Genomic DNA, 15,846 nt, shown 5'->3' with positions numbered 1-15,846 from the left:
CGAAATGGACTTGCACTGAGATGTACAACTTCAATACCTCAAAAACTACCTCAACACCTAGAGGAAAAATAGACTGCTTTACCAGATACATAAGAAGGGCAGTGTATTTCGACTTGTTGACAGGGAAGATAATTGATAAAGTCGGAACGAGACAGGTGCGTATTAGAGGTATCGGCAGTGTATTTCGACTTGTTTACAGGGAAGATAATTGATAAAGTCGGAACGAGACAGGTGCGTATTAGAGGTATCGGCAGTGTATTTCGAATTGTTTACAGGGAAGATAATTGATAAAGTCGAAACGAGACAGGTGCGTATTAGAGGTATCGGCAGTGTATTTCGACTTGTTTACAGGGAAGATAATTGATAAAGTCGGAACGAGACAGGTGCGTATTAGAGGTATCGGCAGTGTATTTCGACTTGTTTACAGGGAAGATAATTGATAACGTCGGAACGAGACAGGTGCGTATTAGAGGTATCGGCAGTATATTTCGACTTGTTTACAGGGAAGATAATTGATAAAGTCGGAACGAGACAGGTGCGTATTAGAGGTATCGGCAGTGACAAGCACTATTTAACTTGTGTATTGACATGCCTGGCATCTGGTGACTAATCTTTCAGGGAAAAAGAAACTTAAAAAATCTAAAAATCCCAAAGGGAGTTGTAGTTAAAGTTCAGCAAAAAGCATTCCTGGATGAACACCTGATGTTGGATTATATTGATGAAGTTTGGAAAGTACACACCATCTCTCCTAATGTTGGATTCATTCCGTGGCCATTTGACTGTAAAAAAAAACTCCATGAAGACATCCAGAACAACAATGGCAGTGGATGCACAAGTAAACTACAGCCACTGGATGTATAATATCTAAATGAACCTTTCAAAGGACTGCTCTGGAGAGAAAAAAATCAACGTACATGAAGGACCAGGCTTCCAAAAACATTGCAACCAGGGAAGCTGGTGAGGAGGCAACCGACAAAATTCCAGCCTCTTCAAAGCTGCAGATGATTGACTTGATTTTTGAAGCCAGTGAGGAATTAAAGAAGAAAAAGGATATGATAATCAGTAGCTTCAGAGTTACTGGCCTTTCAAATGTAATAAATGGTAGAGAGGACCACTACATAAGGAGTAACAATGCAGTTCTATTGGAAAGTCTTTCTAGTGACAAAGAATGTGAATGGTTTGAGGGTTTTGAGCTGGAAGACTTGTTCTTGTTGTAGGGTTTAACGCCATTTTTCAGTACATGATAGGCTATACATGGCAGCCAGTATTAATGGTGGAGGAAGAACCCGGGAAAACTCCGGAAAGAACCACCGACCCACGAGAAGCTACTGGCAATCTTTCTCACATACCCACATTAGCCGAATCCAACACTCGAACCCACGCAGAGACAAGTGAGATGGCAGTGATCTGTAACGGAGAGCGCATTAACCACTCGGCCACTTGGGGCCCCTGGAAGACTTGCAAAACTCTTGACAATTATGAATTTTTCATTGCAGTTGTTTTGTCCATTCGTCCAACGTTGGATCACAAATTATATCCTTGAAAATAACATGTGTTTATAATACAAAAATATTTTTATACACGTTGCTTTGTTGTTCTTTCTCTCTCTGTCTCTGTCTCTGTCTCTCTCTCTCTCTCTCTCTCTCTCTCTCTCTTCAGTATCAGTAGATTAATATTGTTTTTGAGCTAATGGGCTTGTCGTACATATTTTCAATACCCCATGGGTAGCCTCATTTCCCTACATAGAGCCTCCTTAGTTTGATCTGTTGAGGTGAATCTGGTCTTCAGTCCAGTATTTGCTGGAAATACCAAGCTAAAGGTCAAGCGTATTTAATTAGCATGTATATTACCTCTGCATAGCCATGTGGCACAGTGACAATGGATCTCATGTATATTACCTCTGCATAGCCATGTGGCACAGTGACAATGGATCTCATAATTACAACCAAAACGATTTATTCATTCAGGTTTTAATTGCCAATGGAATATAATAGTGCCCTTGTAGTGTTTACATAAGGAATAACACAACTGAGAGGTAGCTGAACAATAAAGATTATTCTCTCTCTCTCTCTCTCTCTCTCTCTCTCTCTCTCTCTCTCTCTCTCTCTCTCTCTCATAACAACAATCAGATTCTTCAGTTGAAAGCAGAATGAGACAGAATTTGTACATTAGTTTTGTACGTTAGGTGGTCGGGTGTCGTGTGTTCTACAGACCTTGTCCGGGTATGATCCCGTTATTTTTCGTACAGTCATTACCACAAAATGATAATTATTTATTTTACATAACTTTTGCGTACACTGAACTTAAAATAATTATTTTTTCATGTACGAAAAATAACATGAAATACGGTATATCAATGTGTTTCCTAACGTGATGTTTTGTTTGCCGTTGCCAAATTTGATCTGAAGCAGTTGATACAGAGAAAGTTTGATCGAACAGCACTGGAAACCGATTGGGATCCGAATGTCAGTCCTATTAAAATCAGTTCTCCACTGTCATACATGAAGATCTGATGACAACAGCTTAAGGGTCATGTTCTGGTGACCTTTGACTTTGCCAATGAAAATGCAGATATCAAAAATCTGAAAGCGAATCAAATCGTTCAGTGCATATTCATGCCCTTGATCCACGCTGCTCAGTCTCCAAATGTGAATATGTGATTGGTTGATAAAATTAGCAATTATGGTAATAACATAGGTTACCAGAACATGAGCACTAAGCGTTTGCTGTCAAATCTTCATGCATAACAGTGGAGATCTGATAGAACTGAATTGATATGAAAGGTTGGTCGTCGAGGAGAGCGGAAGTGTTTTTTGTGCGCTCTAAAGCATGTGAAGCGTGTGAAGTTATAGTGTGACAACATTTTGTGCGAAATTACCTCAAACAGGATAATCTAGTGAAAGGCAAGTGTATTCTGTGTTCATATTATTGTGCCTTATATTTATTAATAGTTTTTGTGCCCGGCAGGGAAACTATGCACTATTGAGTTTTGTGTTTAATTTGTGTTTAATTTGTTTGATAATTACCTTTTGATTCTCAGTCTTAGTTAGGACTGAGAAATAGATTGTCCAAGGGGTTAATCTACAACTTTTCTTTAGGGGCTTATTAAAGCGTGACTGTTTTGGTATTGAACAAAATATCATATATACATTGACTCATTAAATAGTGGTGTGAGACCCTATTCTTAAGGTTTCGCATTATATGAGTAGTATTCAGAGATTATAGACTTGATTTTCAAAGATGGAAGAAATGGCAGAAAGTAATGTACATACAAGATCAAAATTGAACAAGTATTTTAAAACCAGTGTAGAGGAAATGCATTTAATTGTGCACCACCCACCAGGATGTCAAACGATAGACTTCGGAGACGCCGAGCAAGCGCCGCGACAGGCGGAAGTACTGATGGCGCTTCATGTTATGGGAGTAGACATCGGACAAATAGATGGAATTCAAAATGGTGGAAGAAACAAATATATCATCTACACCAGAAATTACAACACTCCACTTTTGGAAATGGCATCCTTGGAAATAAAAGGGACGAGAGCGACCGTACGAAAGACAGAACCCTTCATCAGAAGATAGAACCTAAGCTGACGGAAATCCACATAGTGGGACTCCCACTGGAGGTCGACACGAAGCAAATAATCCAAAAGGTCGAAAAGAAGTTTCATGCAAAGGTTGTGACCCACAAAATGGCTACCATTTGGGGGTTTGCACCAATAGAATCAGGCAATAGAGTTATTTATGTAGCCAAAGAAGATGCGAGAAAGGTACCACTTTTCTTTTACGTTATGGGCTTCAAGTTAAGAAGTTGGTACAAAGGAGCAGAGCACGATAGAAAATGCCCTAGATGTCTCATGACAGGGCATGAACCAAGGGACTGCCCGGGCAAGGAACCTACAGTGAAAGAAACAGAACAAAGAACGTATGAAAACAGAGTGGCGACACCACCTCATAGCAAAGTGATAGAACAAGACCCAATACTACAACTCATCAAAGAAATCAGAACGGAAAAAGAAACAAGTGAGGAAATAACAAACAGCTCACTTCCGGTCATGGATTTGACTGAAATAGGAGGGGAAGAACCAAAGACGCCGGAGTGGCAGCAAGTATTGAGCCCGGATAAAACAGGACCTCTAAAAACAAAAAAAAATCCAAGGAGGGAGTAACTACAGCAAACAGGTATGAGTGTCTATCAGAGGAAGAGGAAATTCTGGGAGAAGAACAAAGTAACAATACAGAAAAAGACATCATAGGGCTGAAACCTTTAACATCGACACCCGTCTCGAAATCAGAGAGGAAAAAAAGAAAGGCAGGCACAGGTCTAGAATCACCACATGAAGGAGAGGAAGGGAAAAATGAAGAGACAATAGAAGAGAGGAAAAATGAGAAGGAAAAGAAAAGAACCAAAACAAAAAAGAAACGTTAAGAAACAATAGAGGAAGAAACTATGGAAACTGGAAACGACAAGATAAATGGAAATGAAAAACAGGAAGAAGAAGAAATGGATGATGATGACGAATTCGAAACCGGAAACGAATATGGGAGTGATGGAGAAGAAACACAAGAGACAGGAATAAGAGACACAACGGCAGAAACCATATCTGAACAAACAAGCAAAGAAATCAACAGTACAACAGAAGAAGAAACTCCACCTACCATTTTGACTGGGGGGGGGTAGACTCTGAAACCAGTGCCCCCCATAGAATAAAATTTTTTTATTTTTATTTTTAGGAATAAAAATCTAAAAGATAATTTAATATTAACCAATAATGCGGCAACCTGGAGGGGAAAAAAATGGAAGGAAAGAACTTCCAAGTGTTTTCAATAAATGTTAATGGGATAAATAAGGAGAAAATTGTTAAATTCAAGAAAGACTTAAATTATGATATTCTTTTCATGCAAGAAACCCACAATGAGTTCAACAGTGATGTGACAGCTCTGTGTGAAAGTCATTTAGATGGCATTTTGTTGAAAAATGATTTAGAGGGAAAAGACGTAAGAGGGGGCGTTGCAACTTTAATTAAAAACAAACAAGGGATACAGTGGGAAAGAATAGAAGAGGGAAAAGATTTTAAGGGGAGACTATTACACAAAAAAATCGAAAAAATACATTTTATTAATCTATATATACATGCTAACAAATATCAAAAACAGGAATTTCTAAGAATTTTATCGAAATATTTAGAAAAGTATACAATGGAAGATGTCATTTTGGGAGGGGACTATAACTGGGTTGGGGAAAATGTAGATAGAGAAGGGGGATTAACAACAAATGATATGAGATTTCAGATAGAAATGGAAAATTTAATTAAAATGCATAAATTTACGGATGTGTAAAGACGTCTAAATATAGTTAGGAAGCAATATATTTATGATTATAGTACAAATAAAGGAAGTAGGATAGACAAATTTCTATGCACCAATTATAATGAAGAAACATACAAAGATGCAGGAATTATTGATTTTAAGATTTCTGATCACAGACTAATATATCTTACAGTTGATTTTAAATCTAGAAATAAGTGGGGAAAAGGAAATTGGAAATTGAATAATAAGTTGCTAGAGGATCAAAATTTTATTAAGGAAATACAATATGAATTAAAAACCTTTATAGAAAAAGGAAATATAGATATTATTAGTGAATGGGATAAACTTAAACAGAAAATAAAAAATAGCTATCAAAACCTCGAAAATCAGAAGTAAAAAATTAAAAATGGAGCAAGAAGAAATTGAATGTCAATTAAAAGCAAATAATACAAGGGAAATGAATAAAATTTTAAATGATAAATTAAACAAAATAATAGAAGAAAAGAGTTTGGGTAGGAACATAAGGGCAGGGAAATATACACACATATATAAAAAGGCTCAAGGACTATACAAGCGAGAGGAAATTAGAAAAGGGGGGGGGGATAAAGTAATGGAAAGCATGAAAATAAATGAAACAACAAGAACAAGTGACAGGTATGTAATTATAAAACACATACAAGATTATTACTCTAAATTGTACTCATCACAAAGGATTGAAAATAAAAGAATTGATAAATATTTACAAAACATCCAATGCGAGATGATATCAACAGAACATAAAAGACTTATGTGATGATTTCATCTCGCAAGAAGAAATTTTTAAAAGCATTCAAAGTCTTACTAAAGGAAAAGCTCCAGGTGGAGATGGGCTCACAGCGGATTTCTACTTGAAATTCTGTGGGGAGCTGTCGCCCATTTTGAAATGTTTATTCAATAATATTTTACTTAGAGATGACGTTATGACTGAAACAATGAGGGAAGGGATTATAATAATTATATATAAAGGGAAAGGTGATAGAGAAGATTTAAAAAACTGGAGGCCCATCTCCCTCCTTAACAATGACTACAAAATACTTAGCAAGATATTAGCGGAAAGGATGAAAAAAAGGACTGGGAAATATAATAAATATAAACCAAACATGCGGACCACAAGGTAGGGACATACAAAATAATATACTTAGTATAAAAACAATAATTGAATATATAAATGACAATGCACGAAAAGCTGATATGGTACTTTTTGATCAAGAAAAAGCTTTTGACAGATTAAAAGATAACTACATACAAAAAGTTCTAGAAAAATTTGGATTCGGAAATAACTTTCGAAAATGGACTAAAATCCTGTATAATAAAACAACTTCTAGAGTACTAGTAAATGGAGCCAGAACAGAAAAATTTGACATTAAAAGATCAGTGAGGCAAGGGTGCCCACTGTCGATGCTATTATATGTAATAGCAATTGAAATTCTAAGTATAAGCATCAAACTCAACAAGAACATTGAAGGTATTAAGATACCAAATATAAAAGAAGTGAAAATGCTGCAACATGCTGATGACTGCACCAACTTTATAAAGGATCAAAACTCCTTTAAACACCTGATCAAAGAATTTGAAAATTTTGGAAAAGCATCGGGATCTCAGATTAATCATGAGAAAACAGAAATACTTAAAATAGGAAACTGGAGAGGTAATCACCCAGGGTTACCTCCACACCAAATAAAAAAGAAGGTCAGCATTAGGGATATACTTTGGAGAAGGAGAAGAAAAGGAAAACTGCAAAAAAAATAAAAGAAGCCATAGAAAGGAATGTGAAAATCGGGGCATTCACGCCATTATGTCTAATGGAAAGAGTACAAGTTGCGAAAACATATATGTACGCTCATATGAACTATATTTTAAAGTCTTTAGAAATCAGTAATACTGAATTAAATATAATTGATAAAACCATAATTGACTATATCTGGGACTTCAAACTACATTACGTAAATAAAGAGACGCTTATCAATGCCACAGAGAGGGGAGGGTTGCACTCCCCAGCCCCATACTACTGAAAGCCACTAATATTTTATATAGATTCAAAAGATTAAGTGCAGAACCGAAAATTCCATGGGAAGGTATTTATATATACCGTTATGGTTTCACTTTAAGAAATAGAGCGGACATCTATAAAAGTAATAAACTAACTAAAATGTTAGTAGTTCCTAGGAAATATAGAAGTATTAAAGAACTTTTGATATAATACCGAGATAAAAAAAAGACTTATGGGATAGAGAAGAAAAACTGACATATGACTGGATACGGGAAGATATAACAAAACCCATAAAAAGTAAAGTAGAGAAAGAAAATATACACGTAAATTGGAATAAAGCATGGGGGCACTGGAAAAAACTAGGCTCTCTGAAAATACAAAGCCTCTGCTTCAAATACATGCATGATGCGTGGTTGACAGGAGAGGTAGCAGTGAGACGTCGAATGGTCAGAGAACCGCCAAAATGTCCACTGTGTAAGAAAAGGTCCTTTTTCTAAATATCATGTAATGGTATGTAATGGTACAATGTCCAATACCACAAATTAAGAGAGATAAAGTTATAAGTGAAATTAATACAAATAACATATACAAACATCAACACTTATTATATATAAATGGGAACTTTACAAAGAAAACTTTATATATGATAACAAACTATATTGTAGAAACAATGAGGGCCTGTGGCCAAATAATTTGTATCGGAAAATAATTGACTTGTACAGTTTAGAGATACTAATATCTTCTTCTTCTTTCTTTGAGGAAAACCAAGGACAGGGACCACTTGTGGAGAAAGTACGATATGAGGATGCCATGGGGCTATGTCACATGGCGCTACGCGAAGTGAACGGGCCCGGGTAGAGTCCGGAAAATTCTCCACATGAAGAATATCAGGACAAACAAAACAGAAATATCCAGCACCCTCTACATACCAACCCCATACAGTCGTTTGACTGTATAAGCTACCTCGTTCAGGAAAATTAACAACCTTTTGGCACCATTCGATTTAATAAAATGGAACTATAAAAGGCAGCAACCCTTATAAGGGCGATGTATATGGAAATAAAGAAAGCCCAAAATAATGCTGACCTAAAAAAAAAAAAAGGAAAAGCGAAGTATGACTCACATATAGCACGCATTAAAACAATAAGCTATTTTTTTTTCTTAAAAAGCAGTACACCGTAACTTCGCCAAAATTCAAAATTTCAAATAAAACAAGTAAAATTAACAGGTATTCTTTATAAACTGTGGTACGAAAACTGGGAACAAATTTGATTCAGAAGGCTGTCCCAACATAAACACACTATAGCACGAACAAACAGATAGCATACTAACAGATAGCAAACACGGGACATAGGAGACCTCTAGCCAAGGTCACCAAAATCTTAATAGGGGAGTGACCCCGGTTTTAGGTGATAGAAACCAAACCGGAAGAACAAGCCTATAGAAAACACTAGGAGTCAAAAAATTCATAACATAACATTTTTTGATCCAAATCCTTTTCAAAAAAAATATAAACAGAGCAACATATCAGGGGGTTTCAAGTATACATAAAACACTTTCCCATTTTTGGCTAGGATGGGGGAGGGGGCATCTGTCTGGTGCCCTCCCCCCCCCCCAAAAAAAAAAAGAATGTATGCCCCAGGATTATTTCATATGATATTCAAATCTAACAACCTTTCTTAGTGTATACGAATTAAAAGTTATAAACCTGAAAAAGAGTGAATGCTGGACAGATGATTAATAAACTCTGTTCCCCTCGATTCACACAAGTATTTAGTTGGATGTGATATTTTACTTCAGAACAACACAAGTAGGTTATTTAGTGGCAAGGCCACTGAAGTAAAGAGTCTTGCTCCAGGACAATCCAATGTACCCGATCAGGGCACATCAGATGATAGGAATCAAAGCCGCATCCTTCCGGTCTCGAGCCAAAAATCCACCATGTCTCATGCATTCATTATTCGTTTTCTAAGACGTTCAGGAGAGAGTATATGGAGAAAAAGGTGAGATAAAACATATGAGAATAACGTACTTACCAATATTACCCTTCCAAATCCTCCAACACCCAGCGGTGTTACTATATGCAAGTCTTGTAGCTTCAATTTGGCCATTTCTGTTTCCAAACTAGAAGTAAGAAATAGTAGAAGGTCATTAACGGAACAAATAAACACATGGGCAATATTCATTTCTCCAGTAAATACATTACCTGATCACATAACATTTGGATAACCTCCGCACATTGTCTTTATATATATTTAGACTATATAAACAAATGGAAGCAACTGTTGCAGATTAAACCCCCATTCTACCTACCTTTATATTGGTTTCAATCAATTTTTCCCTTCGCTGCCTTGATGTCCTTCAGACCATTCTATTAAGTTCAATAACTTCTATAACATACATTTTCAGTCGTACAGTAAGATGTAATGTTGTTTTGTATGGTGCATACATTTTTTCTAAAATACAGAGAATTTATTAATAGTTTTTAAATATAAGGTTTGTTCTTGTCATATACGACTTCAAATGACAACTTACATTTTCACTAGTGGATGTCTGAGGCAATGTCTTTACCCTTTACACATCTCCATTAATTATGTCTTTTCTATAACCTATATATAGAAAGTTCTGAATATTAGAATGCTGCACACAAGAGTTCTTTATTAGTGAACAGCAGTATTAGTGAACAGCAGTATGTTCGGGTTAGCATTTCGGTCGAGTAATTAGGTCTGGTTTATAGCTGGTTGTATAAAATTCAACGTAGCAATGCCAACAAATAGCAAGTGATACTAAGCAAACTAAACTGATCGTGTACGCAAATTAATAATGTTCACATTTTAAAAAAGACTTATGTTGAAGAGAACCAACAATGAATAAGATGTAATGTGTTTGCAACTTCTCGTTTATTGAGAATCCCGTTCTAGCGGCACGTTGATATGTTGTATAGCAGACCATAAAACTACGTGTGGGAAAACTTCTTGCAAAATTGAAAACTTGGATTAAAATACAGTATTGTTTTAAGGTATACATTTCCATCTTTTATATAATGTATTTATTTTATGATTATTTTATTTTTCTAAAAGATACATAGTAAATAGGATGTTCTGGGTTACAAGTTCAAGATGGTCATGGAGTGGGTCTTCCATGTTGACATTTATAAATCGCATTTTCATATACAATTAAAGTAGAAATATGGGATCTTTTTGTACACGTTATGAATATCACTTCCCTATTAAAAGGACGATCGTACTTTCTTGATACGCTTATGTCACGTGTTAAGGCTCGAATAACCAGTAGCACAAGAAAGAATGAAAACAACAAGCTTAAAAAAAAAATACAATAATTTATTTCCTTGGAAAAATTCTGTTAAAAAAATATATGAACTTACGGTTTTATAGAATCAAATCAAAAAATAATCCAAGAATAATCCAATAATAAATTTTTAGTAGTCCTAATAACAAAATGTTCTACAGATTTCAAGTTCGAATCCAGACTAAGAATCCAAGATGGAAGTCGATGACGTATGCTGCAATCTGTAGTGTTGAAGTCTACAGTTCCTTGTAGAAACAAGAATTATCACTCCAGTTTTAGAAATCAAAATAAATTTCTAATAAGAACTGTCATTGATTACGACTCTCAAATGAGCACATGTATTTTCCAGAAAAATAACAGAATTAATCCTTTTGAATCCAAGTAATTTGAAATAACTCCAAACAGCACAACATACAACTTCCAAATTAACAGCCCAGCTTCTACTGATAATAATTCTCCAAAATAGAGGTTATATGGTCTCCTAAAACGTAAACAAGGGGTCACGTGATCATCTTCTCGAAGCTTATAGACACAAAGTACTTGTTAAAGATCACGTATACCCAGTGTGACCCTGACGAAAACCAATCATTTTACTCTAAAAAATAAAACATAAAACAATTTGTTTACACCTTAAGCACGAAGTCCCATCATGACCTCGACAACAACAAATCATTTTAAAATAAATAGAACTTGTTTACGTGGATGCTAAATATTTTGAAACAAGGTCAGGATTTAGATCAACACATGATGTTTATAAACTAACAGTCAAGGTCAAACTATTTTCTGAAAAAAGTATCATCTCCAGAGAATAAATTTACATTACAATAGCATGTAATAAAAAAAATTAAAACTGAAAAACAATTAAATTGAAATAAATATATATTAAATCAGATACAAGTAAATCAAATATACATAACAATACAAATTGGATATTCGACCAAAAAAACAACACGTTGTCCAATGTTTACAGGATTGTCATATTGTTGCGTAGAATTAGCAGACGCGCAGAATTGGCCGACATGGTGGGTACATGTCAGTACCCATAGATGGGTATATATATATATATATATATATATATATATATATATATATATATATATATATATATATATATATATATATATATATATATATATATATACGTGTATAATAGAATTGTCTGCATTGTGTGGGTTTGTATTATTATTTTGTAACTGCTATATTTTACTTATCCTGACTTAGTTTTCCTTTTGGTTAAGTGCTAGGTTAGGACGAACCTTTTCATGAAAACACTGACCTTGTGTGGATCAAGAAAACGTTACAACCCCACTGTGTACTGTAGTAAACTATCTAACATAGGGTGGCAATCGTTGGCTAGAAAGGGGGGTACTTTATCCAATACACAAATATAAATTGTCCATGGATCCAGAAGAATTTGGAATATACGGAAACTGACTGATAAATGGAGGTTGATAGAGTTTAGAGGTGGGTGTTGTCAGTTGCAAACATTACTACAGGAATGTGTCATTCCTTACTTACTCAGCATGACGCGGAGACTGTGGCTCTGCAGAGGTGATCGAACTCGGGTCTATCGCTGAAACGGCTGTCACGCCACCACATTTATCCTGAAATAGTAATTGGAAAGAAATGGAGCTTGTGTGTACTTATTTGATGCAATGCCAAGAACGCTGTATGATTGTTGAAACTATAAGCTATCTTAATATTTTCTCTACTTTTTACAATTGAATAAGAACTGGTAAAAAATTCCTTTCTGTTTTCAAATTTTCAAGTTAATAAAAGATGGTATTGCTCAATTTTGTTGAAACATCATACAAATATCATGGCGTTTGGTCTAAAAATAAATATTGTCTGTCTGAGATATTCAGTAGAATAAACATGTATTACTCACACTATATTGCGGTTTAAAAACTGCCCAGACCAGCGCAGATTTGATGCCGTATAATGTCTCCCAGTAAGGCACTTGATACATATGGTCAGCTATGTCCTGATATGGTGTTCAACACCAGTCAGTCAATAAATCCATAGTTCCTTATGCAATCTTCTGCCATTTATTCAAGTTCTCCCCCACCCCTTCCGCCGACCCTTTCAAATCCTACTTCGTCACTCAGAGGTCGTATTTCGTTTACTATAACACAAACATTATGTTATCTTGGCCTCCTTGTAAATCTAAAATGTTATCAATATATCTTATAAAAAAAGTTCAATGTAATATCATGTTTTACAAATCGCTTTAAATATTCCATTGTTCACCACTTCCAAGGCCATTATGGGGTGGTAAACAAACATTAAATATATTTTGCAAATGGTAACTTAATTACAAGATTTGGGGAATTTCAACCCCATAACTTAAAAGGATTAAGAGTTAAGGTCAGACTATGCGAGACAGATTTACGGAGAGACAAACGATAAAACTATATCCCTACCCTAAAGCCTGGGGATAACACCTGTATTCGAAGCATCTGACATAGTGACTGAGATCGATGTTTCATCTTATAGTCTACAACTTTAGTTACTCACCTTATGTGACTATGATGCATTGCAACTTTAACCATTACTAAAATTCAGATATATTTTTTTGTGAAAGAGTCGGTTTGCCTATGTAAATCAATTAATCAGTTAAGTATAACTTGCTATGCAAATAAATAAATAAATGCAATTGCTTTAAAGATTTTCATGACAAAGACGTCAGACGATAAAGCGCGTGCTTTACTTTATGCTCTTGATACATGTTTTGTCTCTCTCTCTCTCTCTCTCTCTCTCTCCTCGCGCGCAAACACGACCATGTATTTTTTTTCATACTTACCTGAGCATCACTTTCCAAATTTTCCCATCGCTGTCTTTTTCTGTTCTTCTTCCTTACAACACAGCACAGGTTATTTACTACCCATTTTTTTAAACTCGATATCCATCGGAATCTCATCGATTTCGATTTCATGACTACATATAAATTTGCTTTTTTCAAATGACGAAATGTAATCCAGAGTTACCCGAAAGCATCACTAGCTATTTTGGTTACTACCCTGCATCTACGTGACGTCATCCCATGGCGTGAGTATTGTTGACGTCATGCTGCAACAAATTCTTTTTTATATATTCATACGTTTGTGCAATGTTACAAAATGGGTAAAAATAAACATAAAAATCCGAGTATGTTGTATTTTATCGAAAAAATAAGAAATTAAAGTCTATATTTAATTTTGGTGATGACGAAATAAAGTCAGCATCGTGTAGATAATTTTAGTTATATTGGATGAAAACATGCCTATAGTGAACAACGATAGTAAAAGAGTCTAAAGCTCCGCATTTTGTTTTTATGAATTCGATATAAAAATAAAAAAACAACGCTAATAGAAGATGTACGATATATGAAATACATAGAGGTGAATGAGGTGACAGATTTTGTACTATCTGGAGGAAGAAAGAAGATGGGGAAAAAATACTTCCTTTTGTACTGTATGAAAGGTCAGTACCAATATCGAAAAGATCTCCTTTTAAATAATTTGTACTTAACAATTTAAATTTATTTGAAAATTTTGTCTCGAAAAATGATACAATCCTAAGAACAGAAACACAACAAACTTAGCATGTATACATTTAATATGAACAAAGCGGCGAGTAACATATTATATGTTATTATTATTAGTAGTAGTAGTAATAGTAGTGGTGGTGTTGGTAGTAATAGTGGTAACAGTAGTAGTATTAGCATATACTAATAAATCTTCATGTTTTCTCTATATGTAGATTGACCTGATTTGTATTAGTATATTGCAAATAAATTTTAAAAAATATTATTAAATTGATATGTATGAAACATTATTTAAAAATTATGTTTTGCAAAGTCCTTAATCTGGCCCTGGACGCACGAACGAACGAATGAACGAATGGCTGTTCCTCTGCAGAGAAGCTGACATCCAGGTTTCATCTATACTGTGAAATATAGGTTTGATCATGAGCATTCAGAAATCATAAGTTATTTAATTTTTAATATCATGCTGTTTGCATAGGTTTACTATGGGAACTGAATTAGTACCGCGAGTCCTGCATTGAAACACTAACATAGTTCACACGGATACAGTTGCTCTCTTGGTGATTATACATTCAGTTTAACCGACTTGCAAATTGGGGAATTAGCTCACATGGTAGAGCGCTCGCTTAGCATGCGAGAGGTACCGGGATCGATACCCGGATTCTCCAGATTTTTTTTTCTTCATTTTAAAACTTCTATTTTTTAATTATTTTCTTTCCCATTCCCACTTTGTAGTTCACCTATTGTATCACTGATATATTTTTGGGCTTGAGTTGGCGTTACTTTTGCCGTACAAGAAAATAACATATTGTCCCTATGGAAAAATGTACAATTATAATATATGATACAGCTATATATGGACTTTGAAGATTCATTTCTAGTACATAGATGTATCCATCACTACAAAGTCTGACGATCAAGTGATCAAGTCTCTCTCTCTCTCTCTCTCTCTCTCTCTCTCTCTCTCTCTCAAAGAATTTTTGGCAAAAAATATAAAACTTTCCCACGGACTGTCTGATCACACTGAATAACGGATGTGACCCCCATCCCGAAATCCAAACGACAGAAGCTGACAATTGTTTTTATTGTGCCTTTAATATATATATATATATATATATATATATATATATATATATATATATATATATATATATATATATATATATGAACGCTTAACACCATCACCGTTAAGCGTCTCTGTTCTCTGCTATCTGACGAATTATTTTTCAGTTTTGAATATATCCCTGCGTCTTACAAGCACGAAGAACACATTTGTATATTAAAAGCAACAAAATAGTTCCAAATGCTTGGGGCCATTCCTTTCTGTAAGTTCATGACTTGCTAATATATAAAAAATGCATTGACTGTAATTTAAACCAAGTAAACTTCTTTACAAAATACGAGTAAGCATGTGTTTTTGCAAATCGTAAAATTGCCCTAGGCCGATAAATCAGCCCCTCACCAGTGATGATATTTATTTTCGGGTTAGGGGCCGATATCACGTACTCATTGAAAGCTGCAATTATTTGCAGACACTTTTGGCTGCACACATCGGCGTACATTTTGTAAACTTACCGGTATTTCTCGTGGCTGTGGAGCTACCGTCGATCAAAGAGTTCTTTTGGTGACATGTACATTATATTTCTTGAGCAAATTCTGTGTTTGGTGACTT

General features: G+C 35.0%; 1 protein-coding gene and 1 non-coding gene across 2 annotated transcripts; one reads left to right on the top strand and one right to left on the bottom strand.

The window, feature by feature from the left end:
• Positions 1-8,356: 8,356 nt before the first annotated feature.
• Positions 8,357-13,628, bottom strand: LOC149770832 (uncharacterized). The gene is made up of 4 exons (XM_089949070.1): positions 13,452-13,628; positions 12,167-12,252; positions 9,376-9,463; positions 8,357-8,425 (listed from the first exon to the last, which is right to left on the bottom strand). The coding sequence occupies exons 1-4, from the start codon at positions 13,581-13,583 to the stop codon at positions 8,357-8,359; spliced, it is 375 nt and encodes a 124-aa protein (XP_089805196.1). The 5' UTR covers positions 13,584-13,628.
• A 1,141-nt stretch (positions 13,629-14,769) lies between these two features.
• Trnaa-agc (transfer RNA alanine (anticodon AGC)) lies at positions 14,770-14,842 on the top strand. The gene has a single exon. It is a non-coding gene; the product is annotated as a tRNA-Ala (tRNA).
• Positions 14,843-15,846: the final 1,004 nt, after the last annotated feature.

This window comes from Sinohyriopsis cumingii, unplaced genomic scaffold, assembly GCF_028554795.1.
Source record: "Sinohyriopsis cumingii isolate HCF-2022 unplaced genomic scaffold, ASM2855479v2 utg002264l, whole genome shotgun sequence".
NCBI lineage: Eukaryota > Metazoa > Mollusca > Bivalvia > Unionida > Unionidae > Sinohyriopsis > Sinohyriopsis cumingii.
The sequence above is the reverse complement of the archived record's forward strand: the minus strand, read 5'-3'. Positions and strand labels throughout refer to the sequence as shown.

Coding starts and splice junctions, on each gene's coding strand:
- LOC149770832 (XM_089949070.1), bottom strand. CDS start 13,583: ATGAAATCGAAATCGATGAGATTCCGATGGATATCGAGTTTAAAAAAA. Junction 12,253..13,451: donor ATTTGGAAAGTGATGCTCAG/GTAAGTATGAAA, acceptor TTACTATTTCAG/GATAAATGTGGTGGCGTGAC. Junction 9,464..12,166: donor CAGTCTCCGCGTCATGCTGA/GTAAGTAAGGAA, acceptor TCTTACTTCTAG/TTTGGAAACAGAAATGGCCA.